Here is a 25,955-nt window from a genome sequence, read left to right as displayed (position 1 = left end):
TGCTTGGTTATTTTAACTGTGACTAGCCTTTTATCTTTCATTGTTTTAACTTATCTTAAGGTAGGGGAAAAAAAGGAATGGATAGTAATTTGCAGAGTGCAATGATAATGAGCAATATCTGAGTAGTTAAACAGCTCAAGAGAAGCTATTTTCTGCACAAAAACGCACAAAACCTTTTTTGCACTATGGTAATATTACGTTGCAATCTATATCAAGGTAAGGATGTGAGTACTTAAAGAGAGTGAAATTATATAGGCAAAACAGGATGGAGAGATCCTTTTGATGTATATTAACGGAAAAAAGTGAAAGTGCTACAATAAATAAAATAAAAAAGAATTATTAAGGATGATTGATCTCCAAGTCCTATCAGAAAGGTCTTCCTTTGATTTGGGTTTTCTATTATGTGAGAAAAGGTACTTTATGTAACAGAAGTGCACTGGAATACACGTAACCTCTAATCTGAGGAAAGACGCCAGACCAGTTCAGTGTTAACCAGCTTCATTCCTTGGGGAATGCCTGAATTTTCCTTTTCCCTTTCCCTTTAGTAGCGTAACATGGAGCTAAGTGAAGGTTTGTGATCCTCAGCTTTACTGTAAGTAGCGAAGCTCATAAAAGCTGCCCATGACCAGCACAAGCCTCCTGTATGGACCATTAATGATTATCTCATTAACTACACAGCATCCTTCTGTCCCTAAGCTTGTGAGACTGTTTCCCAACGAACACAGATGACTTTGGTTTCCAGAGCTTTGAACAGCACAGGAACAGTGAAGCACACATTATTTTTTCATCCTTTTCAAGTGCACTCTGTGCTGCTTTATCCTTAAATCACCTGCAGTGAGGTCTCGGCTCCCTCTTTCCTTCCCAGCTGCTACGTAATTCCTGAAGGGCTTCTTGACCAGTGTATCAGGTGCCTTACTCTTCCTGCATCTTACCCCCACTTTAAAACAAACCAGAACATAACGCTGCTGTTTTGTTCAGTCCTTGACTGCTGTTTTTTGATGAGACATGCTGGGAGCAAGGTGGCTTAGCCTTTTGTCAGTCCACAAGTATTACTTGAAATGAAAAGCCAGGCTTAGTTTGCAAAGCTAGGTCTACCTGTAAGCCAAACAAAAATAACTTGGGTGTTCTCATATTGTTAACCCCCTGCTCTTTGCTGCAAGAACCTGAAATAGCCGATGCAGTACAAATTCCGCCAGCGCAGCCTTGCCCTGCCTTCCCTCGGTCCATGGCCTTCCCTTCCCTCTGCCACGCTCATCCCTGTGCATGCTCCCTCTCCCACACAGCCACTTCCACCAGCAGCACCAGGAGAAAAGGAAAAAGTAAATCTGATTCTGGATGCTTCCTGAAACCTGGGGACCTGCAGCAGCGGCCAGGTGTCAGAACAGAGCAAGTACGAGACATGTCACAGGTAAAAGCATCCTGACGCGGTAACTGGAGAGCACTCCAGAGTAAGCTGAGACCTTCCAGTCCCGCCACTTAAGGAGAGTTTACCGCAGTGTCCAAGTGGCAAACAGGGATGATCCGAAGGACAGCCTTATCTCCTGGCTGCCCACACCAAAGGCACGAGAGCCTCGCTGGCTCGCTCTGCTCTGCGGCCAGGCCAGCGGTGGCCATCCCAGCACCTCCACCCAGCTCCCGGTGTTACGGGCTGTGCAGCACATGGGCTTCACTGCAATATCCATCAGCTGTTTTGGCTGATATTTGGCTAAAACCATCTTTCTACATATCTGTGCTATTCCTGGAAAACGTATCATTACCCTGGGTAGATAGGTAGCAAACTACTTTCTTATATGTTATTTTCCTCTAGAAACAAGCAAAAAAAAGGAAAGCAAGCAAAAAAAAAAAAAGGAAAACAAGCAAAAAAAACCCCCAAAAAAAGGAAAACAAGCAAAAAAAAAAAAAAAAAAAAAAACCAAACAAAACCAAAACGAAAACAAACAAAAAAAAAAAAACAAAACCAAAAAGGGAACTAAAGGTGAGAAGCCAGGCTGCTGCCCTGCGTGCCGGGTAGCTGGCGTGGCCCCGTGCAGAGGCAGCCAGGGAGCTGCAGGGATGGCTCGGGTCCTGGGGAAACAGCAGCCGTACGGTAGAGGGGGTCGCTCTTCTGGTGCACTACAGGTTAGGAGCGGTATCATTTTAACCTTTTTTATTTATTTTTTTTAAGAATAGGATTATTGGGAATCCAGTGTTTCAGATGAGCACTTTCATCTGCAGCTGCCCAGCTCACTGCCTTTGTCAAAGAGAGCCCAGCTCCCAGTGCCCACCACGCACCTTCCTCTCTAAGCGTGTAGCAGTGAAACCCCCCTCCGCACAGCCCCAGCGGCCACGCTCACAAAGCACGCCGCCCGCTCGGCACGCCACTCTGCCGCTTGGCATCCCGGGGTGCCAACTCCAGCAGCTGGGAGCAGGGGGATGGGAGGAGACCTCGCCGTGGGGGCTCTGCTGCGACCTGGCGCTGCCAGGGAGGAGCCATCCGCAGGGAGTGCTCCCTGTCCCTCGGGAACAGCCTGCTCTCAAACCATAAGCCATACCTCCAGTTCCCCACACTACTGGGTTATAATGATCTTTGTATAGATAAATTAACATGTCCTTCTGAGAAAAGGGTAATCATTAAAGAGGAGCCTCTTAAGAAAAGACAAAGTCCACCGTCAGGGAAAGATAATAACCCATGGGCTTAGCAGGGGCTCCTAAATGATGCACCTTTGATTTTCAGTGTGGTTTGTGCTCCAGTAATCTACTTTTCCTCAAAAAACTACTTACTACATCATTTCAGCCACCTAATTAATAGTGACTTCAATCCTCCAGTGCCTATTTAGATGAAGTTTTCACAGTTCTATATTGAAAAATATTCAGAACTAAAAAATATCTCAGTCAAATATCAGGGTGCACTAAAACACTTCTAAAGCTAACCCCTCCTGTAGATGCTGCCTTGCAGAAACACTACCGTATTGTGTAGATTATTATTCAGTATCGTTGGGAACGACATTACACCATTTTTTTGTATGCAGCTGTTACCCATCTCCCATTTGAGGGGAAGGAGAGACTCTACCTTACTAAGAGTAAGGTTCAGCATAAAAATCGTGGCATCTTCTACAATACGAGACGCCTCTTTGTGAAAAGAGCCTTCCCTCTAAATCAGTACCTAAATACATATGAAAAGCAAAACATGCACTATATATTACTACTTATAAAATAACCACACTATATTAGTTTAGGAACTGTGATGTGGAGGGAAATCTTAAACTATTAAAAAAAAATCATGTAAAATTTTGATTCAGGAGTTTTTCAGCTGATAACACCCCCAAACATGATTGTGTATGTACAACTCTACTAAGCAAAATGTCTTTGCCCACCCCGCAAGGGGGAAACTACATTTTACTAAAAAAACCCCTTTGTATAAACTGAAATACGACTTTAAAATTCAAAGAATCTATGTAAGCACTAGTATAACAAGATTTCAAATATTTGTATTACACGAGAAATCTGTTTACAACAAAGATATAATTTCTCTTTTCAGGCTGAAATAGGGTTAGAGCTAGAATCTGTGTTAATGGAAACCAAAAGTCCACTGCAGAAGGTCTGAGAAATCACTGTCCTACAAAACTACATTTATCGAACAAAAAAGAATATTAAATATAACCAATAATTTATCCCCTTTCAAAATAAATATCAAAATACATAACTAAATTACTTGAAAGATCTCAGCGAAATGCCAAAGAGCAGGTCACGCCCATAGGTTATTCAAGACAGGATATAATTCCAAACAAGGAAATCAACAGCTGATTGAAAACCACCTCCTTTATACATGATCTTACCTGTGAAAGTTAACACAACCCTGGGTGAAGGATGCTGCCAGCTGAAAACACAGTGGTAAAATATCATTCTTTGAAAATTCTTCATTTTAGCAATTTCCAATGATTTCATATATTGTACATTTTCTTCTCCGGACATCTTTTCCCTGCTCAAAAGCCTTGAAGTCCTGTCATCAGAAGACTTCATTGGCAAGCAGCATTGAGGTCCATGAAGAACAGCCTCTGCAATTAAGCTCCCTCAGCGATTTAAAAAAAAATCTACTCATAAAGCATCACACTGAGAAAGTTTAAGTGCTAACAACTTTTGAAAAGCTAGCTCCAAGTTAGTCACCGAGGATGGGTCCACACATGGCCTTGAAGCGCGCAGTTTGCATCCAATGAACTTCCTCAATGGTTATGCAGCGGAGCACTACCCCACATGGGGGGCACCTGGGCACCAAACCCCAGCAGGTTCCTCAGTTTAAGCACGTTCTTATCATTACATTAATACCTAATTGGCATTATAGGCTGAGAGGGATAGAAAGTAAAAGCACCCAGCAAATTACAGCTCTGAAAGTTGTTCATTTCCTAGAAGATGAGGAAACCCCATGATTATAACTATCCAAGCAGGAACTATTATGATGATACCAGGAGAACTTTATGCCTTATCAGAGTCTCTAAAGCAAAACTTTTAAAATTAAAATAATTAGGAAGACCTAATTGTGGCTCAGTTAATTTCCTGTGATACAAGAATAGAATGAATGCTTGAACATTATCAGCCTAGATGCCAGGCTCTACTAATTGTTTAGATAAGCTTTTGAGCACTGCAAGACAATTGCGCTGCCAAATCAGGATCTTCACACTTCTGACGCCTCTGATTTAGGCCTGGGGGGGGCTATGCAGCTCATCCCCCAAATCCTTGACCTTGGTAAGAAATTGCCTTGCTGTTCTGCACAGCAGCCTGCAAGGGGTTCACCCCTGCGTGCAAAACCTGCCCTCATCGTCCTTGGCTCAACATGCCCAAACAGCACTAATGGCAGAGATCTGCCTTCGTGAAAGGCTGTAAATCATTTCACTGACTTAAAGATACTGGGGGGGGGGGGGGGGGGGGGGGAGAGCGGGGAAGGAAAAATAAATAAATGTATAGAGAAAAAGTGGCTGTAAAAAGAAAGTGCTGGGCAAGCTTTCATCCTCAGCCCCTCAGAAGAAGACATGCTCAAGCAAGGATGTCTTAAAGGTGGAGATGAGAACAAGCCCATCAAGCAAAGCTTGTCATGCAATGTGCGGTGACGATCCATCTTAAGGAAAGGGTCCTGCATTCTATTTCAAACACAAGCCCTGAATTTCTTCAATAATAAGGAGCCAATAACTTTTCCATTAGTTGAAGTACTTTTAATCAAGAAATTGTACAAGCAAAAGGCATAATTGAGATAGAGAATATAATTAATAATGGTTAGTTGGTTGATAGTTCAGCTTAAGCAATTTGATGGTAGTAGTTACAAAAATACTTGGCATACATTTGTTTGTACTGCTTAAATATATTGCTTAAATGGGAGATTTTGTTGCTATATATTCCTTTGGGTCCCTGTGGCCGTGTGAAATGCAGCATCTGGGTGGACAGGGTGGCTGTGACGTTTCTCCCGGGGAACTGTTGCAAACATACAAAGCGTGGAGCATCACTTTTTGGGAGGTCCTAACCTCTTGATGGCCCATGGATCTGGCAAGCGTTGGAGGAGAATCCTGAAGTGATTATAATGTTAAACTAAGGCCTGAATTTTTCCTCATCTCAGCTGGAAAGATGCAAGTGATGTATAGCCATTCATTCCCCTCTCCCCTGGACAGGGCTGTTCTTACCTCCCCCAAACCAGGGGCAAAGTAGCACAGGAGGTAACAGGGGAGAGCATCCCTTGCAGGTTTGCCTGCCTGGCTGCAGGAAGCTGGGCTGAGAACTAATTAAAAACACCCTTATATATTTCAAGCACTTATTTCAGATGCCAGAATGGGTCCTGATACAGCCCCTCAGATGCTAACAGCTTGGAGTGGTAAATCCAAGCACTGGAGTCGGATTTCTTGTCAGATCCTTGGCTTGCAATCAGCTATGGAAAGGGGTATTGAAGCTTCAGGAAATGAAGCTTCTTCCTGAGGCTACTCTGGCTAAAACTTGATTTCACAGGAGTTTTCACAATATAATTTTTTTATTATTTCAGGGAAACAAAATTTCAATTATTCCCATCTAAGGCGCACCATCATGAAAGAATAACAGGTGGTTTTGTACTATTTTAAAATAATATTTCTTCTTCAGAAATTGTATTTATAAGGTATATTTTTTTGTCTGTGAGATTTAGCTAAAATAGCTATTCTGACCACCACCATGAAGCTATGCTAAAAATGTATCAGATGGCTATAGAGTCATAAAAATACAGATTTACATTTCTAACTTCGGCTGCAGTTTATTATTCCATTAGCTTTTTTCTACTTTGTGTGAAATACTATCATCCAAAAATAATTTGCTGCCAGAAAGACCATTAATAATTTAAAATAAAATAACAATTAAAAAATATCTCTGCAGGCTTACATTTATGCCAATGGGAATTTTGCTTTTGGAAAAGCTTCCTGGAAATCAACCCAAATTGCTAAGCACTGAGCCCCTGTGAGCTGACAGGCAGCTTTATTCGTCGCTGTGTGACAGCACAGTTAGCCCAGCTGCTAATTAGCAGTGTTTGATGATGGCAAATACGTTTTAAAAACATATTCAAGCCAATAATAATATATGACACTACAGTTATTTTCCTAAAATGGATGATACAGGGATCTTAGCATTTCTCTGGTTAACATGACCGGCACAAAAACCTTCTGACCCAGGTGTGGTTTGGGGTTTTTTGCATTTTTGTTAGGTTTTGGGGGTTGGGTTTTTTTTTTAACTTTTATTTTTAATTTTTACCCCAGGCCTCACAACCAGTTCCTCACTCTCTCCACCAACATGAGCCAGACTGATGCAGTCCTACATGATGCAGCTCAGGGGCTCAAGTTTAAGAGCAAATACCCTCACGTTTGGTCCTTTGCAGCTTTTTGTGAATTCATTTGACATGACAATGCCCGGGCAAGCTGGCCATCAGCCGTGCTTTGTGGGGAGCAGCAGGCACTTGTTTTGCCTGCTTAGCCCCACATGCTGCATTCATCCCCCATCAGATCAGCTCTCTGCCAGCTGAGGTTGGTGGTTGACCCTAGAACCTCGCTGCTCTAACCGCATGGCTTTTACCACTGCCGGAGACATTTATTAATCAGACTCGGTAGGCATAAATTAAAACCTGCAGAAAATATCCATGTTCTTACAGCTGTAAGGAGTTGCAAAAAAAGGGGGGGGGGGGGGGGGGGGGGGAAGGGGGGAAAGGGGGGGGGGGGCAACCACCCCCCCAAAAGCAGAGAAATGCCTGGCAAGTAGAGTCACTGCTTTTTTGAGACTGGACACACCCTAAGACTTTTGTTCTGTACAAAAAAGAAATTTTAACTAGCGGTGCGGGTACACTTAGATAAACAAATTACTGTGAAGCAGTTGTGAGAGAATTTACAGAGCATTATCCATACTGTCCATTATCCATACTGTCTGTTAACTTCTAGACTGTCTACCAAGGACCACACTTAGAATGTCAAAGGACAATCCTGAACCCTATCATTGATGTTCAATTTCAGTTTTTAACCATATGAGGGAATTGCTCCTCTGAAAAAAACCTCACCAGTGGGGACATGGGTCCGTACGCTGAGCTTTCCTTCATTTTGCTTGCCTTAATTTCTTTATTGCTCTCATTTTATTATTTAAAAATGCTGAGAGGTTAGAAAAAAAAAAAAAAAAAGTCAGATCAAGTCAATGTGTCAGGCTAATGTTTAACCTTAAATTAAAACCTCACAGATAAAAAGGAGGCATACTACGGATTTCACAGCTAAGCCTGCCTTGCAGAAGTATCAGTAGCACCAGGGCCTACATCCATCCAGCACCCTCCTAACTCATACTTAGCTACTTTTATTTTTTATCTCCTTAGAAGCGAACTGGTTAAAAAAAGAAAAAGTCTCCTAACTGAATAGTCTTTATCATTTGCCATTGATGAGCTACAGCTTCAACGTTGTTGCCAACCGAGTTACCTGTTTGGAGCAACAGCTACAGAGCACCAGAATCCTCCACCCAAGGACTGTCCAACCCGGACTATGTCCAACTTCATAGCTCCAGAGGTCAAAAAATTTGTGGTGTGGGACTACGTTGTTTTTGCAGCACTATTTTTAGTATGTGCTAGCATCGGAATCTTTTTTGCAGTTAAAGAGAGGAAAAAGAAAACCTCAAAGGAATTCTTGGTGGGCGGCAAACAGATGACGTGTGGACCTATAGCCTTCTCGCTCACATCAAGCTTCATGTCAGCAGTGACCGTTCTGGGGACACCCTCCGAAGTCTATCGCTATGGGGCATCCTTTGTGCTCTTCTTCCTTTCATATGCGCTGGTCATCATTTTCACTGCTGAACTTTTTCTACCTGTATTTTACAGATCTGGCATTACAAGCACTTATGAGGTAAGTAAAATCCATGAATAAAATAAAAGGCACTATTCTAACATAAAAGTCAGTATCATGCCTATAGATACTTTTAGAGAAAAATCTGACAGAAGACTTTCTGCAGCATTTCACAGAACAAATGTATTGATACGTTAATTAGAATAATGCAACCTGTTTCTAAAACTAACTAGTTATTTATGTTGCAAAAGCTGAGAGCACAAACTGAGGGTCAGAGCTCCTGTTATACGTATATAACAAAGACAGCATAAGGGTTTAACATAAGCACCAAATTAAATTACAGCTGGAGAATAACTGAAGTGTACCTAAATGCTTCTGATCTTATAAGTAACTATTTCACTCTGGTTGAGAGAGCAGGTATTAAAGACAGACTTTAAGAATAATAATCAATAGTATCCAGTTCAAACTCTGTCTACATCTGGCAGTTCAGCCCAATTTACTTTAAAAGTGGACTATTAGATATCTAAAACACTGAGGTGGGAAGAAAGGATAAAGAGGAAGATGGTGGGTCTCTTTCAGAAAAATAATAAAATAGTCAGGGCTGGGTAATTAATTCAGGGATTCTCTAAGAAATTAAATAAACAACCTCTAAATTGGCTATGCATTTTGCCTGGCATTCCTCCTAGAACACATCATTTGCTTCATATGACAGATCAGTAGTTAAAAAATAAAAATCAGTAGTCCTCGTGATGTTACTGCTAGCAGCACAGCGCACAGCCCTTATCATCTGCACGCCCACGGGGCAGCTACAGAGCATTTGGGAATAGCTTTTTAGTCACTTTAATCAGCTGTCACAAATTTGGTTGCTCCTGTTTGTGGGCAGTTTCAACTAAGCAAGAATGGGACGAAGAAAGCCAGGTTAGTTCACGAGTGAGTAAGGCTGCTCACGTTCTTCAAGCCTGAACCCAAGGGAGGGCTTTGGGCAAACAGCTCTGCCTGGGTATTTCGTAATACTCCGGTTACAGATTAGAAAAGAGAAAAACTGACCATCCATTCCCATTGCCCCAGGTAACTGCATTTTTTTGGCTGGTTTTAATGCAAGATCAGAGAATGAATTTCTTTTCTCATCTGAGCTACTGAAGGTGTCATCGTAGCCAGAGTCCCTCCAAGGTGGCTCTGCTGGCTTCAGGTGTCATTTTTAGAAACAAGTCACAGAAATCAGCTATTGACTCGTATGGCAGACCGTAGGGCTTATTATGCAAGAGGCACAAGAAAGATGAACATAAACGAAATTAATAAGAAAGAAGCTGCTTTGGAAGTACCGTGCCCAGAGACTTGTAAAAGAGGGGACTGGTACAGCCTCTGCCTGGCATCTGGTGGCCAGCACAGGGGCTACGGCCCAAGGGGAGACCCCAGCCCACCCAAGGCCGCGTGAGAGGCTGCCATGGGGTTAGCAATGCCCACTTCATTTTTGTAGTGATAATGATTTAATTTCTTTTTTTGGTCAACTCTACAGAGAGACTCCAGGTGGTGACTCCGGCTTAAAATCTGGGCTCTTGGGGCTAGAGATCTATTCACTTCTGCAGCTATGCAGTACTGGGGAACACCTCTCTACATCCACCTGGAAGTCCCCAAAGACTCCACTTGCCTCTCCATACCAATGACACTCAGATTTGGCTTTAGACTGAGACAGAGGAAAGGGAGAAAGCCAGCTTAGCTCCAGCACTGCAGAACTAGGTTGCTGCTTCTCCACCTGCCCTACCACATCTGTCACTACAGCAGTCCTATTCCTCCTAGAGATGACCCCAGGTTTCCCCTTTAACATAGTTGGATGATATTTTCATTTGAAGTTTGAAATTGCTTTTCTTTGTAGCCCTTGGGCTTTGTCATTTATTCCCAATCAAGAGAAGATACTAACCACAGAAACCCAACATACAACTTCAGGTACATGCTACTGATGAGAAGACTTCTTAAATGTAATTATTTATTGCTATGTGTAATAACAACTATGCTGTCCTGCTCATTACTCACAGTAGCAGAGCCAGATGTCAGTAATTTTACTTGCACAACAAGCTGTTACTCAGAGTGAACAGAAGGTTAATAGCTATGTCACAAATGCTACACATGCAATTCAGCGAGATTCCTCTTTTCCCTAGTATTTGGAGTTAAGATTTAACAAGATGGTCCGTTTTGCTGCAACATTGATCTACATCCTGCAAACGGTAAGAGGACATCGGCTTTTTGCTAATTTCACTCAACATTTATTTTGACAGACTAGTCTTAGACTGCACATTTTTTATAACGAGATGTTTTAATGAGTACGCTTTTAAATTTTTTTCACTTGGACTGAGAAAGTTAAAAAGAAAAAAGGGTTGCTTTCCTAACTTATCTTCTTTAGGACCAAAAATGCCATTTGTGTTGTCTTTGACAACTGGATGTTGTGCTGAACTCTCACAGTTCTCAAACTCTTGGTCTCACTACGTTCCCCTGAAGCCTCTTTCCACGAGTGGGTTCTGTCATTCTTGAGAAGCCAGATGAGCTGTACTGGGTGCTTTTAGTTCACCAGTCACCTGCCTATGTCAATGGGGATAAAGCTATCCTGTTTGAAGCTGCTGCATGTGGCATCATCTTAGCAAGGGGTAAAATAAGTATTAGGAAGACAGATAATGGCTCTTCTATCAGAAAGGAATTAAAACAAAGGCTTTTGTTTTGTAAAGGCTGAAACAGAAAGCCACACACAATACAATCTGATCTAAAGAAATCCCTAGAGCTGGTATTTCGCGCTGAGCGCCACCCTAAATAGAAGCCTTATCGCTGAGTAGTCACATAAATGGTTTTTTATCAACTTTTTCTCCTTCAGATCCTTTACACAGGAATAGTGGTTTATGCTCCATCACTGGCACTCAACCAAGGTGAGTTCCCATACCACGCTATATGGCTACCTCAAATAACCACACCACAAGACAATCAGAATAAATGAAGTGAGGAAAAATAGATAAAAAAATCTAACAAAAAAAAATTCTTCGGAAGTTCTGTAAAAAGTTTTTTGCCTGCACCTTGTAGCTCTGCGTTGCCGACTCCCCCGATCTCTCTCCCACATCAGTATGTCAGCAGGAGCCCCATATTTGCTGTCCTGCTCTCCTTTGCACTCAGTAACCACTTGAAGAGGTGAGCAATGAGCAATTTCTCAACATCCTGACAAAGTTCACAGGACAAGCTGACGACCCAAGACCATACCCTGTACTTTGCTTGCCCCCTTCCCTGCCTCCCACCATCAGGTTCCCATGGGCAGAACCTCGCTCCCTGGAGCCGGAGCTGAATGCCGTGCTGCTCTCCATCCGTGCCCTGCTGCGATTAACCTTCATGAACCAGGCAGGCGACACCCATCATGATGGATAGGATTAGTAATGTCACTGGAATCACCGTGACCCAACTCCTGATTTCACCAAAAATCGATTGGGAAGAGACTGGGAGGCTCTTTTCATTTTTTAACATCTGAGTTGCCTCCAGTTTGTCCAGCTCCACCTCTCACCCAGCGTCGAGTCTCCTTCCTCTGGAGCTCAACCACATTTTACGTGACAGTTCACGTTCATTATCAGGCCATACTAATTTTGCTAATAAGAGAACCTTTAAAAATAGATTTTCTCTCACAAACTATGCCTGGCGGGAAACACTACAATATGAGCCCACTTAAAGTTTGTACAGCCTGAGCAAAGTACATTTATGAAGCAAGATGAACATGAAAAATCATTTTAATGCACTACATACCAGCATTAATCTGCTCCTAGATGCAGGGAATGGAACATAGTTTGGTGTTGGTTTGTTTCGTGTGTTTTTTTCCCCTCAAAATTCTTTGGAAATCTCTGAAGAACTTGATCTCGCTAGAGAAAATACTTGACTAAGAACCAAAGGAAAGCATTGCTTATAAAGTTGCGTCCCTTAGGAATGCTGTTTACGCTTTGTGCAATTCTTCTTAGGCATTACTTTTGTGCACTTAAAAGTAAGTTAAATCCAATTTGCAAGAAAAAACCAATGCAAACCAGTATCCAGTAATGTTAGGAAACCTGAACAATCCAGCAAAGCTCCTAATAGACACACAGAAAAAAAATTACTCCCATCCTTTTAAGGCTGAAGGATCATAGCTTTCTGTTACCATCCATATGGCCTACCATCATGTCACTAACCATTTGGTTTTCCTTGGTTTCGCAGTGACTGGATTTGATCTCTGGGGCTCTGTAGCTGCAACAGGAATTGTCTGCACTTTCTATTGCACTCTGGTACGTAACAGGCACAACCGAACAGCTGGAACACAGATTGCTCATTCCACCATCCACAGGCTATCACAGAAGGGCGGCTTCTAAATACAGTCCAAGTGACCAAAGTTTAAAGTAAGAGAACACAGAGACAAATTTCTTTTAGATTCTGTGGTATAAGCAAGCCGATTTGGAGGAGAAAAATATTTCCTTTCAAATCCTCTGCTGGATGCCCCCAGGTTTAGCACAGACAGCTTGAGGCAGAGTCCTGATAAGGAGGCAATAACCTTCCCCTGCCATACTAAATCTTTTGAGAACATGACTCTTATCTTTTACAAGTTATAAACTGAAAAACACTGTAATGAGAAATGTGCCTCTGATGTCACCCCAGATCAAGAAGAGGGTGAAAAAACCTAGGAAGGATGATCAACAAGTCATAGAGAGCTTTGCTTCTGAGTGGAAGCAACAGGAGACTCTGGATTACAAAAAAAGATAAAACAGGGCAGTGGAAGGGGCAGAGCCCTGGGGCTTGGGACACCACCTCATTTCTGTTCTCATTACCACTAATGAATTTTCTCAGTGTTTTGGTCCACCCTTGCTGTAAACACTTGTGTTGCTCTAGTACAGATTTGATCAAATATGAGAGTAGCTATGGGAGAAAGCTGGACTGCAGACCGGCCACAGCTATTTTTCTGTGTTAGGCAAATCATGGGTCACTGGGCTCCAAGAAGCAGAGTGCTATGGCAAGTACCAACAGCTTGTGTTCCCTAAGCTTTTCCACACCAGGATATATTTTTCCAATACATACAAAGGAGGCAGGAAAAAAAAGCATTTAACTGGATGTCAAGTATTTTTATATGACTGCGGACAAACAACAGAGGCCACATCATTTTCTCACCTGTAAAAATAGAGTTTTCATGGGAGAATCCAAAGTTTAAGCATTGCCCCGAATTCCTAGATGCTATGCATCCAGCTCACCAGCTCCTGAAATAAGGGGTCTTTCTACCTTTCACTGTACTTGAACAGCGGGAAGAAGATGAGAGCGTACAGTCTTTGTTTGTTTTAGGGAGGATTAAAAGCTGTCGTCTGGACAGACGCATTTCAAATGATTGTCATGGTGGCTGGCTTCGTGGCGGTTTTGATTCGAGGAACTACTCTGAACGGAGGATCGACCAAGGTCTGGGAAGATGCTTATGAAGGATCACGGCTGAGCATATTTGAGTAAGAAACAAACGGTGCAAACTTTCTCCTTTTGCATACTTAATGTTTATAAACCCCACCCTTACTAAGACAAAAACCCCTCAGGCTTGTTACTCTACTACCAGTGAACAGCTGCGGTGACTCACAGAAGCCATTCCCTGTTTCTTTGGTTCTTGGGAATGCAGTTGTCCTTCAAGAGGCCAACCCCTCTTTCTGTTACCCTCTTTGAAGAAACCAAAGCCCCGCTGAACTGGAAGGGAACTTGCCCATTTTTCTTTCTGTAGGTACAAACACCCCCCAATTATTCCTTCCAATTGCCTCTTTAATTTCCCACTCATAAAGCTGGCACTTCATTTTAAGTACACTCACCACAGCAGCTAGCAGCAATGCGCTGGGACAGAAAACTGACCTTCCTTTGGCTGTTTGTGGCGCTGACTGAAAAGTTCATTGATCAAGGCAATTCACTGACAGAATCTAGCAGCAAGGTCAAATGTTATCTGCTGTACCTATCAAGGTTAGGAGAATTGCAGAAAACAGATGTGAGACAGAAAGAGGTGCTTGTACTGGTTAGAATTACTGAGTAATGAAGTTTCATTGTTAAAAAGATAACACTGCAGCTGAAGCAATTTCTTGTAAGGGAAATCACACATCGTGATGATGTAACAGAGTTGGGAAGATTTTAAGAGTTTAGTGACTGGCTTTGCTCCTCGCAAAGGACAAGGTCCCAGGCAGGATGGCTTGGAGGTTCCACAGGTCTGTTGCTGCAGTATGACACAAATCTGAAATCTGAGCATAAGCAGCCTTATAGGTGTGATTTATCCCAATTAATTGATCCTCTGACTGCGCGTGCATGATATATGTTTATCCTTGACTTGATAGTAATGTGTTCCAATATAAAAGTTTAACACCACCCCCACCCCACCCCCAACTTCCAAACCTGAACACATTAGATGTTTGTGCTGGAAAACAGTATTACTGATACAGTATTTCTGATTCAGAGGGTAGGACATACCAGATAGTTCTCAAAAATCACCTACCTCTTGCTAAATAAATGTGTGCTTAAATAAGTGAACTGAACTGCTTCTTTCTCTCTTGTAGTTTTGATGTCGACCCTTTGAGACGACATACCTTTTGGACGATTGTTATTGGGGGAACATTTACATGGCTAGGGCTCTATGGAGTTAATCAGTCCACAATACAGAGATGCATTTCTTGCAAATCGGAAAAGCATGCTAAACTGTAAGTTGCCTGTCACTAAACTATCCCAACAATCAAATGTATTGGCATAGAATTATACTAAGTTTGTTATTTATGTTAAATAAGTATCAGAATCCTGTTGGGTAGTAGTAAGCTAGTTGTGCTCTGATTGTCTTACACCCTCTGGCTCTAAATGCTGTAAGTAAATGCAGGAAGAACAGGTAGCTATCTACCTCTTGCACTTGATTAATTTGGGGTCAGGCTGCCAATGTAATCCTCGGAAGCAAGAGTATGGAAGAGATGCCCACACAGAAGCTGTGCTATCTACAGCTTCATTAGAAAAGTGATTATTGATTTAATGGGGCACTATAGTACAAGGCGTTATCTAAATAAAATTAAGTTAATAAGTTCTTAAATTATACAGCTTAAGAATAATGAGAATCAACATTAAAGAACCAAGTGAAACTTTACAATATAGACATATAGGTCTCCAGCCTGCTACATTCTTCCAGTTCAGCATCAGTACGTGCACAGCTAGACACGTTTTACTAAGGAACCAGATTTTTTTCATACGCCTAGCACCAAGTGCTTGCCTACTTGGCTAGAGCATAAAGGTGGCAATGTTTTCCTTCTTCAAACAGTTAGCTTTTTTGCTAGCTGCAATCACACTTGTTTTTCTTAAGATCATAACAGTTTATATGAATTTATCCTGTAGAAAACTCAGTCTCTGAAAAGCGTTTGGAGGTCACAATAGTGAAAACACCAACAGTAAAAAGTTCTGAAAGACCTTCAGGTCCCAGTAGCACAGCTCTGAACTGCCCCTTGCAAGAGACCTCGCATAAAGCGATGCTCTAATGTAAGGTAGGCTAAATAAAACCTGGCAGCTCTCAGGTCCCCAACCGCAGCCACACGGCCTCCCCAGAAGATAGCGTCAGCCACAGCCAGCTCGTGGACTAGTGAAAAATACCCAAGTGGCTTACTTTGCACGGTGATGCCGCAGCCCCAACAGAATCCACCAAACCAACACTTTGCTGGGCTTAAAGGGGGAGCAGCCAGAACAACTCCCCACAGGCAAAACTGCTCTGAAGGGGACAGAGGGACAGACCCAGCGCTCGGTGCAGCCCATTCCACATACAATTTACTGCTTTCTCCCAGCTGTACAGTTACTCAGAACCTTTACCCTTGCCCTATACCATAAAGCGGCTGTATTTGTCCATTTTTATTTATTTATTTTTTTAAATCAGCACTATGTACCATTTCTTATCCTGGTTATGCCTTTAAGAAATTACATAGCCAGCTTTCAATTATATAGCTAGCTTTGATTCAGGTCTCTCCCTTAAAATTTAGAAATAACTAACTTCAAACAGCTTTTCTATATTTTTCTTGTATTCAACAGTTTCTCTCCTTTGTTCCAGGGCACTTTACCTGAATTTATTGGGGCTTTGGACAGTCCTGGTGTGTGCAGTATTTTGTGGTTTGGTGATGTACACTCATTACAAGAGTTGTGACCCTTGGACTGCTGATTTCATTTCAGCACCTGATCAGGTACAGATACCCCTTACCATCATGGGGAGCTGCTTTGGGCTCAGACACAGCACATATTGAGACAGTTGAAAATCTATTGTAATTCTATATGTCCTGTCAGCACTCAGGCACCAAGGCAGTTGCCGAATCAGGGCTAGAATATATATATATATATATTCTGGCACTCTGACAGCACCAACCAGATTTTTGCCAAATGACATCGCCTTTGCTCGAAATCTGGCACCTTTTGTTAGTTGGAAAGAACACACAATTTAACAGTGTGCTCAAAAGTAGCTACTTCTCTTCCATCATCCAGGAAAATCTGAACTAATTGCTCGTGTTGCTCTTGTGCTCCTTCCACCCCAGCTCATGCCGTATTTTGTTATGGACATCTTTTCTTCAATGCCAGGAGTCCCAGGACTGTTCGTTGCCTGTGCATTCAGTGGAACGCTAAGGTCTGTGAATCTGGAATGATGTTTTAGCTGCGGACAACTGATTTCTTGAGGACCCAGACTGAGGTCAAAACATGAAACCTCAGAAAAGCCCAGCTTGTTTTTCAGAGAATCTTCTAGGAAGCAGCAGTTGCATTACATGAATGCCAAAGTCTAGCTACACTTCTCCAGTATCTTTATCCCAAGTACATTTTTGACTAACGCTTCAGTACAGACAAAAGGGTAGGAAAACTGAGCTCAGCTTCCCACAATCCCTTTGGAGCTGTGCACGGTGAAATGGCCTTTACACAACCTGACCGCCAGAACACCCCAGCGAGGGACAGGGAGCTTCCCAGCACATCTGTCCGTACATGAAGCAGAGTTAGACTAGGAAAAGAAATGTCTGCATAGAGGAGTTTTAGAACTTCTTTTGAACTTTGGGAGGTGCTGCCTGCTACTGTAGTTTCTACCCTTTCCAGGCCAAGCACCAGCACTGCACAGGAAATTAGAGAGAGAGAGAGAGAGAGAGAGAGAAGAATCAAGTTCACACTAACTCTATGGCATTTGCATAACACCAGTCTGCAACAAGCTGTTTCTAAGGACTTGTATCTGCAGAAAAAGCAAGACAGCGCTAACCTTTAAATGGTCCCTTCCAACCCAAATTATTCTATGATTCTATTCCATGAAAACTGGGGAGAAGAAAAAAAAAAACACCACCAAGAAAGCCCCCACATAAAAGGCATCAACTGCTCCTGGCAGGAGAACAGAGTAAGGGGGACCGAACGCTGTGCTGTAGGCACTGACACTGCCATGCTATCACTACAGATGTGCAGAGAATGTATTCACCAGACACAGGTTCACTCACCCAGCTAAGAGGGTCAGACTATTCCATATTTTTCAGTTATGACAGAAAACAACAGGCATCTTGTAGAGGAACAGGGTATCAGTAGCGGTCACTGCACATCCTTTAATTTGCAAGGGAGTAAATTTTTTATTCTAGAACACATGTATATTCTTAATGTCTTTGCAGATTGCTAAGCCCAAGGGTCAGTTAGGATGAGTTTCTATCTTGTTCTGTGCCAGCATGAAGCAGACCCCCCCACAATCGCAGAAGGGACAGAAACCTCTCCAGCATCAGCAGCACGTGTGAAAAATACTATAAGATGTACAGTTCTTGAAGAGTATTATCGCTGAAAAAGAGGAAGCATTTCTTTATAAATACAACTTTGTTAAGTACATAGAAGGCAATATAATCTGAAATATTCTTCTCCTTTCTACAGCACAGTAGCTGCCAGTATCAATGCTTTAGCAACTGTTACCTTTGAAGACTTGGTCAAGAAAGGTTTCCCAAACCTCTCTGAGAAGATGAGTACATGGATCAGCAAAGGTTTATGTAAGTACCCCAGATGGTATCCATATCTTTAATGGCAAAGATGCTCATCCCCCCAGTTACTATCACTATAGAAAAAAATAGGGCAGGACTGTATATACTCTGAGCCTTGACAGTCTCAGATTCCCAACTGTCTCCAAGAGCAGTTCTGTGAGTAGTGAAGGGCACTGTCTGGAGACACCTTCAGAAACACACTCGAGCTTTGGAAACCTCCACAGAAACATAACCCTTTGTAAGCTGTCAGGATGAATGTCAGCCTAATGTTTCAGTAAAATTAAGCGTGGGTACTATACGGTACAGAAACAAACCTAGACCACCACTCAAAATCCTTGGAAAAGTTTAATCTACTGAAAATATTGGAGGACACTCTGGGATCTTGTTTACGATACAGAGAGAATATCAGTATAGTTATTAACGCATTACTCTACAGTGGAATTATTAAATTATTTTTTATAGTAGTACAATAAGACATTTCTATTCAAACAGAGTATTGCATAAGAATGTTGTTCAGCTTTTCAGAGAAAAGCAGAAATGTAAAAAAGGCAAATGAAAACTAGGTCGTTAACACATCAATTGTCCAAAGTGGTTTGAAATTCCAAGATACTTTTTACAAATATTGCAGTAATATCCTAACCCTTTAAAAGTTCCGTAACAACATCATAACCATTTATTAATGTTCATAAAGATCACAGAAGAGCCAAGCCAATACTTCCTCCATCTCTGCAACTGTCTCAGCCTGCTCTGTTACTGCTGTTCCACTTACTACTTAGTTTTTGCACTCGGGACCCAGAAAGACAGACAATTTTTACCTCTGACACTATGCTCTGCTAGCCCATAAGATAAGTTTGGGTTGGCTTTACTCAAGACTGTTACATACAGAATTTTGTCTACCACAAAGTTAATACTGATGTCAAAGGAAGAAAACCATGTTGTTTATTGTCGCCTAATTCATTCCTTAGATTATTTTAAGTGTTACTTCAAGGCAACAAAAACATTTCTGCACGAGACATAACTTCCAAATTAATTTCACCGCTAAATTCTGCTTCATAAGAAAACCCAACCAACCAAAATCCCAACAAGACTTCATGCAAGACACGGCTGGGTGCTTGATGGTCATTGTGTTAAAACATCAGAGCGCTAATTCGTCCATGCTGCCTGGTCACTTCAGACACCAGATGAATTACAAATTGTCCACACCATTAACCAGCACCACCAACCTCGCTGCCTGACCTTTTCCAGGTATATTATACGGTGTCCTGTGTACTTCGATGGCTGCAGCGGCATCGCTGCTGGGAGGAGTTGTGCAGGTATCTATTGCCTCCAAAATATGATGAACTGAACACAAATCAACAGAAACACAATGCACTGAACAACTAATGCTGAAGCCCTGAGGACTACTAGATTATGCAAACAACTTCTATGGACACTCTCCTGAGGGGCATAATTATGGGGGGTGGCAAAAAAATCATAAATCCCCCAACTCCTTCACCATTTACTCGCTGTTGGGAAAAATACTGAGTGTGATCGTCTCTTTAATTACACACTGAAATCACTGCTGGTCCCTTCTTCCCCACCATTTCCTGAAAATTACAGAGCAAACCCAGAGCTGCCACGCTCCCTCCAGCTGCTGTGCTAAGCTACTTTCTCTGCCCGTATCCACAGGCTTCCCTCTCCATCCATGGGATGTGTGGCGGACCCATGCTGGGATTATTTACCCTGGGAATTGTGTTTCCTTGTGCTAACTGGAAGGTAAAAAAAAAAAAAAAAAAATCCTGATCAAAAAGAAAAATCTTTTGGACTCTTTTGGTTAAAACTCACCCTTGAAAATTGTTTGGGTTTTTTGTGTTTAGTCTCAGAGCTGCTTTTCAGATTTAGAGCATGAGGAGTCCAAGATCTGTTTATAGGTCCCTTTTCACTGTCTGAATTAAACCCACTTGAATTTAACTCTACCCGACTGTGGAATAATTGGTGATTAGATCCACATGAGAGTTTTTTAAAAAATATTTTTATTTCTGAGTTTCTTCTCTTCAATTAAAAAGAAAAAAATAGTAAACACTCACCCCAGCCTATCTTTGCCTTGGGACACACAGGATGATTTCAATTGCTCTGCCTTTACTAACTCCAGCAAAACATGAGATGAGCTCATCTCATACTGCCCCACGAGCAGCCCCATCAAGCTCACCCAGAAGAAAAACTCAGCTCTGCATTGAGGTTTTGATCATCACAGTTTTCCTCCAACTCTTATTGCTAGAGGACAATAAATCACCATGCTTTACACCTTGGTCAAGGGAGAACAGAACTGATTTCCAGCAACAGAGCCTGCAACCAGCCATCACCTGCTCCTGCCCCCCACACCCCGCGCCCCCCTCATTCCCAGGGCAGTGCTCCCCACGCACCAGCTCGAGCAGTGCCTTTCTCCCCCTGCCCAGGGCGCTGTCGGAGGCCTCGTGGCTGGGATCACCTTAGCTTTTTGGGCTGGTACCGGCTCTTTCATTTACCCTGCACCCCCAACAAAGTCCATTCCTCTGCAACTGTCGACTCTCAACTGCACGCTGGCTAACAGCACCGGGGTGCTGACGACGGCGGCGGCTCCCACCGCAGCTCCAGACAGGTATCCTCCCTGCCCGTGCCGCTCGAGCCCGCGTTTTGGCACAGCCGGCAACTGCCGCGCAGTGAGAGCAGCTCATACACCAGCTGCAGCGGGAGCTGCATTTTGCTGGTATAGTCAAGACGCAACTTAAACCACCCCACTATCACTGCTAGCTGCTTTTGTCACCTTCCCACAGGCCTTTGCTGGCGGATACCTGGTACTCCCTGTCCTACCTGTACTTCAGTGCCATCGGCTGCCTGGGCTGTGCCACCACAGGGCTGCTGATTAGCTTTGTAACAGGTTGGTTTTATATATATATATTTTTTTTTTTTTTTTTCAAAGTGCTTTTGCACAAAAACCTGACTCAACTGTTAAAAAAACTTTAAAAAAGTCCAGCAAGCAGATGATGAGACCCAGACTAGCAGAGGGCAGCAGGCTCCGATCCCGCTCCCCCAGCCTCACCACCTGAAGCTCCTGGGGCTCACACCTGCCTGCCTGCAGACTTATGAATCATTATTTTCTCCTTTCAGGACCCACTAAAGGAGAAGATATCCCACCAGTGTTAATTAAGCCAGTGTGCAACCTGTTTTGCTTTTGGTCGGAAAGGCTGAAAGCTTCCCTGTGGTGCGGCGTGCGGCACAGCAGCCAGGAGGTGAGTACCGGACACGTGCCACATGGCGAGCGGGCTAGCTGTCTGCAATTGCTTCTTACAGTTACGCAAGGGATGCTGCATGAGCAACACAGGTTGGAAATGAGACCAGCCAAACCCTACGCAGCGGTGGTCAGGAATAGGTTAATGATTTTCCCTGTTTGTGCAGCACGCGGGGACTTGGGGGTCTCTGGAGACCAACAGCCCTCAGGATGGCCAGCAGCCCATGAAACGAGGCTGACCTCTCTCCCGCTCTGTCCTCCCCGCTCCAGCAGCCAAATGGGGACAAACCTGTACTTTATCCCTCAGAGATGAGATCATAAGCTAGAGCCTCCTCCGACCCAGCACAGACAAAAAGACTTTAGCACTCACATGTCCCTGGAGCTCTCCTGCTGCTGCTGTCCTCATCTTCAGACCCTCTAGGACCACTTCCCCCTTCTAGGGCGGCACTTCCAGCCCATCAGGCAGAGCTACAACCACCAACACCTGTGCCGTTCCTGCCCACCACCTCCTCCTCCTCCACCAGCACAGGACCAAGCTTTACCCCAGGTGTCTCAGGGCTTCATAGCTCGTTAACAAGCCATAAAGAACAAGCACCTCGTTTTCTTGCAGTTGTAACAGTTTGCAGAGAAACAACATTGCTCCATCTCAGCAGAACCTGCTAGGTTTAGAGAAGGGACATAAAATGTAAGTTTTCAGCTCCTTTAGAGTACTCTACAGGTAGGTTGAAAACTTGAAAGGATTCTTTCAGCTGTAAGACTCACAGTAGTCGGCGATAAGGCAGAAGCTGTCCCTCCGCCCAGCTTGCATTAAGCTTAACATTAAGGTTGATGGTTTAACTGGGAGAGCAGCTGGGGCTCTAGATTTGCTTCAGCTGTTTCACTTGGCTTTTAGGTGCTTCACACAGACTTCAGGTAGAACTTTGCTGGGGAAAAAAAAATCTCAATAAAACCAGTTAGACAAAAAAGATCACATATGCACTTATTGCCTTGTATTTACTTAAAATGTAGAATAACAACATTAATTAAGTAGCGGCAGTGTGAAACCAGTGAGGCAAGTGTGGACAGATGAAATCAATCCGCTAAAATATGCAGATGACTATGCAAATGAAAAACAAAATCTAAGTGGCTGGGAATGCACCAAGGGCACGTTTTAAGACTTTTACATGAGGGAAAGAGTTGTGAAAAGTTGTTTGTGTTGCTTTTGCCAAAGACTTTCCATGGGGGAATTAGAAAACCAGCAGTTGCTTATGGAGGGGACACACACTAAAGAGTGCCTGTTGGTGGGTAGGACAGGCTTTTTATGTAGTGAAGTAACTGCTCAGATCTATAAGAAAAAATGTCAAATGCAAAAAGATACCCTTCAAACAAAGGAAAAACCTAGTGAATACAAGCTTCAAACTACTATTTTTTTTTTCCTTTTTTTTCAGGTGGACTTTGAAAAAAATCTGCCTAAAGTTATTGCGAATAAAACTGGATCAGATGACGTCTTCAAGAATAAAACCAAAGAAAACAAACACCAGTTCCCTGATTACAATCCCAAGGAAAAATCCTATACTAATATGAGCAAAGAATCTCGCCTCTAGAACCTGAGGGGCAAGGGACATTTAATCAAACTTTATTTCTCCAGCTTCAGAAATGAAGAGCTTTTTTTATCACATTTACCAGCTTGTAGATGAGCGAGGGGGAACAATTGCTCTCTATAGCAATAAAGGCCAGATTTTTATTTAGGAATTTCATGACAGACCTGGGAAATCATCGGACAATGGGGTTTTGGAAGTACTGTTATTTCAGAAGAAATGTTTCCTGAATCTTGTCATGGAAGCTCCTGCCCAGGAGTAGCTGCAATACGTCTGTGTCACACGCTCTGTTCAGTAACTAGTCATCGAAGGAGAACGTGCAAAGGTGAACTGGAGATAAAGCGAGACTGCGGAGAAGGTTCTGAGGTCTCTCACCAAGGTGAGACTGTGAACTGCCCTCTGATGGAGGGGACAGGAGGGAGGTCAAGCTGAGCTAATCTCCCCCTGTTCCTAAGTATTGCAAAAAGCCTCCTCACAGGAACATTGTATAGACCAGACTGGTCTTCTAGTGACTGAGTTAATTGTGTTTGATTCCTCTGTGGAACTCAGGTTTCTTTACAATGTCTCATTGTAAAAGCTATAGGAGAGAGTAACAAGTTTTCCTCTGAATTCAGGATAGTTCTTTACCTGTGTTAGCCTTGGAAAGACATCCTTTCAGCTCAAAAAGATCCATCTACTACCTTTATGCAATAAAGAAAATAAAATGACATTTGGTGATGATGCCTCCTAATTGATAATCCATGCTGAATTTTGAAAAATGACACATAATTAGGCAAAACAGTCTGTCCCATAAAATGTCATTGAAGAAGGTACCTAGTCTACCAAGCGCTCTGTTTCAGTGAAACACATTTCCTCTAAAATTTGCCTGTTGTAACTTAACAGACCACTTCTCACCTTGATAAACTTTTGGATGTAGTTTTTTGGATTAATATATTTGTCTTTAAACAAAACTCACAACTGAATGGAACAGACTGAATGAAAATACCGAGGACAACTCAGTTATGGACCCAGCGGATATATTTGGCTCATATTGCTTTGAAGAGCCCAGCTGTTGCTTTTGGTTTATCAATGACCATCTTTATTAAGGAGAACTCAGTCAACCTGGTTCTTGAACTTACCTCCCCTGTCTGCGTTCATGCCCCACCTCTGGGAATGGTCTGTAAACGTACTGCCTTGCTTGCACAAGACAGTTTGTCAACCAACTGAGAATTAAGTCAATATTTGTGTTAATCCCTTCTACACAACTTTTACAATCTCATAAAACCTTACAGCTGAGTCTGGCTGGCAGCCTGCTGTCTCACGCAGCGTGCTTTCCTTTCATGTCTCCCCCCTCGGTATGGTTAGCAAGGGAGAGATGGAAACTCAGGAAATAATGCTATCGTGCATTTATATGTCACGGCCACACACACGGTTGCTTAGGTTATGCTAAGAGATCCTAACTAGCATGCTTAAAGACATGCATAATTTTGCATGGGAAGCGGTTCAAAACACCAATGCGAAGCTACACGGTGCGTGAAAAAAATCACTCCACTAGTAGTTGGAAGATACCTGATTCAGAGACTTCTAACCGTGACAACGACCAGGTCTGGTCTGAATATTTCTTGAGGTGCTAATTCACCGCAGTATTGTTATGCTCTGCATGCTGGAAGATGCAGTTTGATTTTTCAGTATTTTTTCACAAGCTAAGCAACACCTTTAGACAGGATTCACTATAGATTTAAAAAAAAAAGGAAAGTGAGTTAGGTCAGCTGGAATTGTATTCTCTCAAAACACCTTTGAAGATGTAACCTGAAGAATTTCTCTTGAACTTCATATTTCTGGACTAGTTTTGTTTCAACCAAAGCTGCTCATCGAGCCCAAGTGATTTCTCTGTTTGTAAAGGAGCCAGGCATTCCACAGGGTTTAACTGAGTCCAACACGTGGACTTAGGTATGATGGCTAACATTGTTAATCAGTAGTTCATTATTCAGTCTTCTACCAAGATTTAAGGACGTGGCCTAGCAGAACTGGAATTCAGAATCATTACCATTCCGATTAAATATTCATGTCAATGTTGTTTAATTATCTTCTTATCTTCTCACTTCATTTACATCTTGCGCCACTGAGCCTTCCAGAGAAGAGCTAGCCTGTGGACTTGAGTTGAGAAAATGAGATTAAGAAACTAGGAACATGTAAATTCTAAAACAACAGCTTAAATTCAAGCGATTGTTAGTCACTAGTGAAAGCGGCAGACCATAAATGATTGACTCAAAATCTGAAAAGTGAGTCTACATGTGCCTTGAGACCACACTGTGTGTTTAATTGCTAAAAGTTCAAAGTGTCTGAGCCAAGTCTAACCCTTACATTACTTCCTTACAATATCGTCGTTTGAAGGCTCACGAGCACTAACTTTTCAAGTATATGATTATTTTAATTAACTTTGAATATTTGGAATAATGAAGCAGCTCAAAGCCTCTTTCAAAGATATCCAAGTTTATTACTGAAAAAATGCAATATTCAAATGTGTATGATACAGTAAGTAGTTGCATTTGTACATGTAAACCTTGATAAAGTAAACAGCATCTCAAAGACAAATTTATGCCAAAAGTGTCTTACAATAGTTAATCAGACCAACAACTTTTTCCTCGGTGAATTCTTTTAGTTCTGGGGTACATCTCAGCTTGTAAAAGTAATCTTAAAACACAAAAGAAACTGAAAGCTGACACGCCAGAGGAACTTCTAGCTTGTAGTGAATAAAAGTCAACTTCTCTAAAACGCTCTGTGGTACTGTAATTTTATTTTAAATATTAATTACAAAGTGTGGACTTATGAATAGAAAAAATAGTTGAAATTTTATTCTTATTCCTTACTTAGA

The 25,955-nt window shown here is 42.4% G+C and overlaps 1 protein-coding gene across 1 annotated transcript; it reads left to right on the top strand.

Annotated features, from left to right (window-relative positions):
- The first annotated feature begins 6,941 nt into the window (after window positions 1-6,941).
- On the top strand, window positions 6,942-25,885 carry SLC5A12 (solute carrier family 5 member 12). The gene is made up of 15 exons (XM_080405114.1): window positions 6,942-8,348; window positions 10,445-10,510; window positions 11,149-11,200; window positions 12,498-12,565; window positions 13,608-13,762; window positions 14,840-14,980; window positions 16,354-16,483; window positions 16,829-16,917; window positions 18,174-18,286; window positions 19,523-19,590; window positions 19,946-20,032; window positions 20,713-20,894; window positions 21,070-21,173; window positions 21,404-21,525; window positions 22,952-25,885. Exons 1-15 carry the CDS (start codon window positions 7,992-7,994, stop codon window positions 23,105-23,107), a joined length of 1,890 nt encoding a protein of 629 aa, XP_080261240.1. The 5' UTR covers window positions 6,942-7,991; the 3' UTR covers window positions 23,108-25,885.
- Window positions 25,886-25,955: the final 70 nt, after the last annotated feature.

The sequence above is a fragment of the Falco punctatus genome (assembly GCF_963210335.1).
Source record: "Falco punctatus genome assembly, chromosome: 10".
Classification (NCBI taxonomy): domain Eukaryota; kingdom Metazoa; phylum Chordata; class Aves; order Falconiformes; family Falconidae; genus Falco; species Falco punctatus.
The sequence above is the reverse complement of the archived record's forward strand: the minus strand, read 5'-3'. Positions and strand labels throughout refer to the sequence as shown.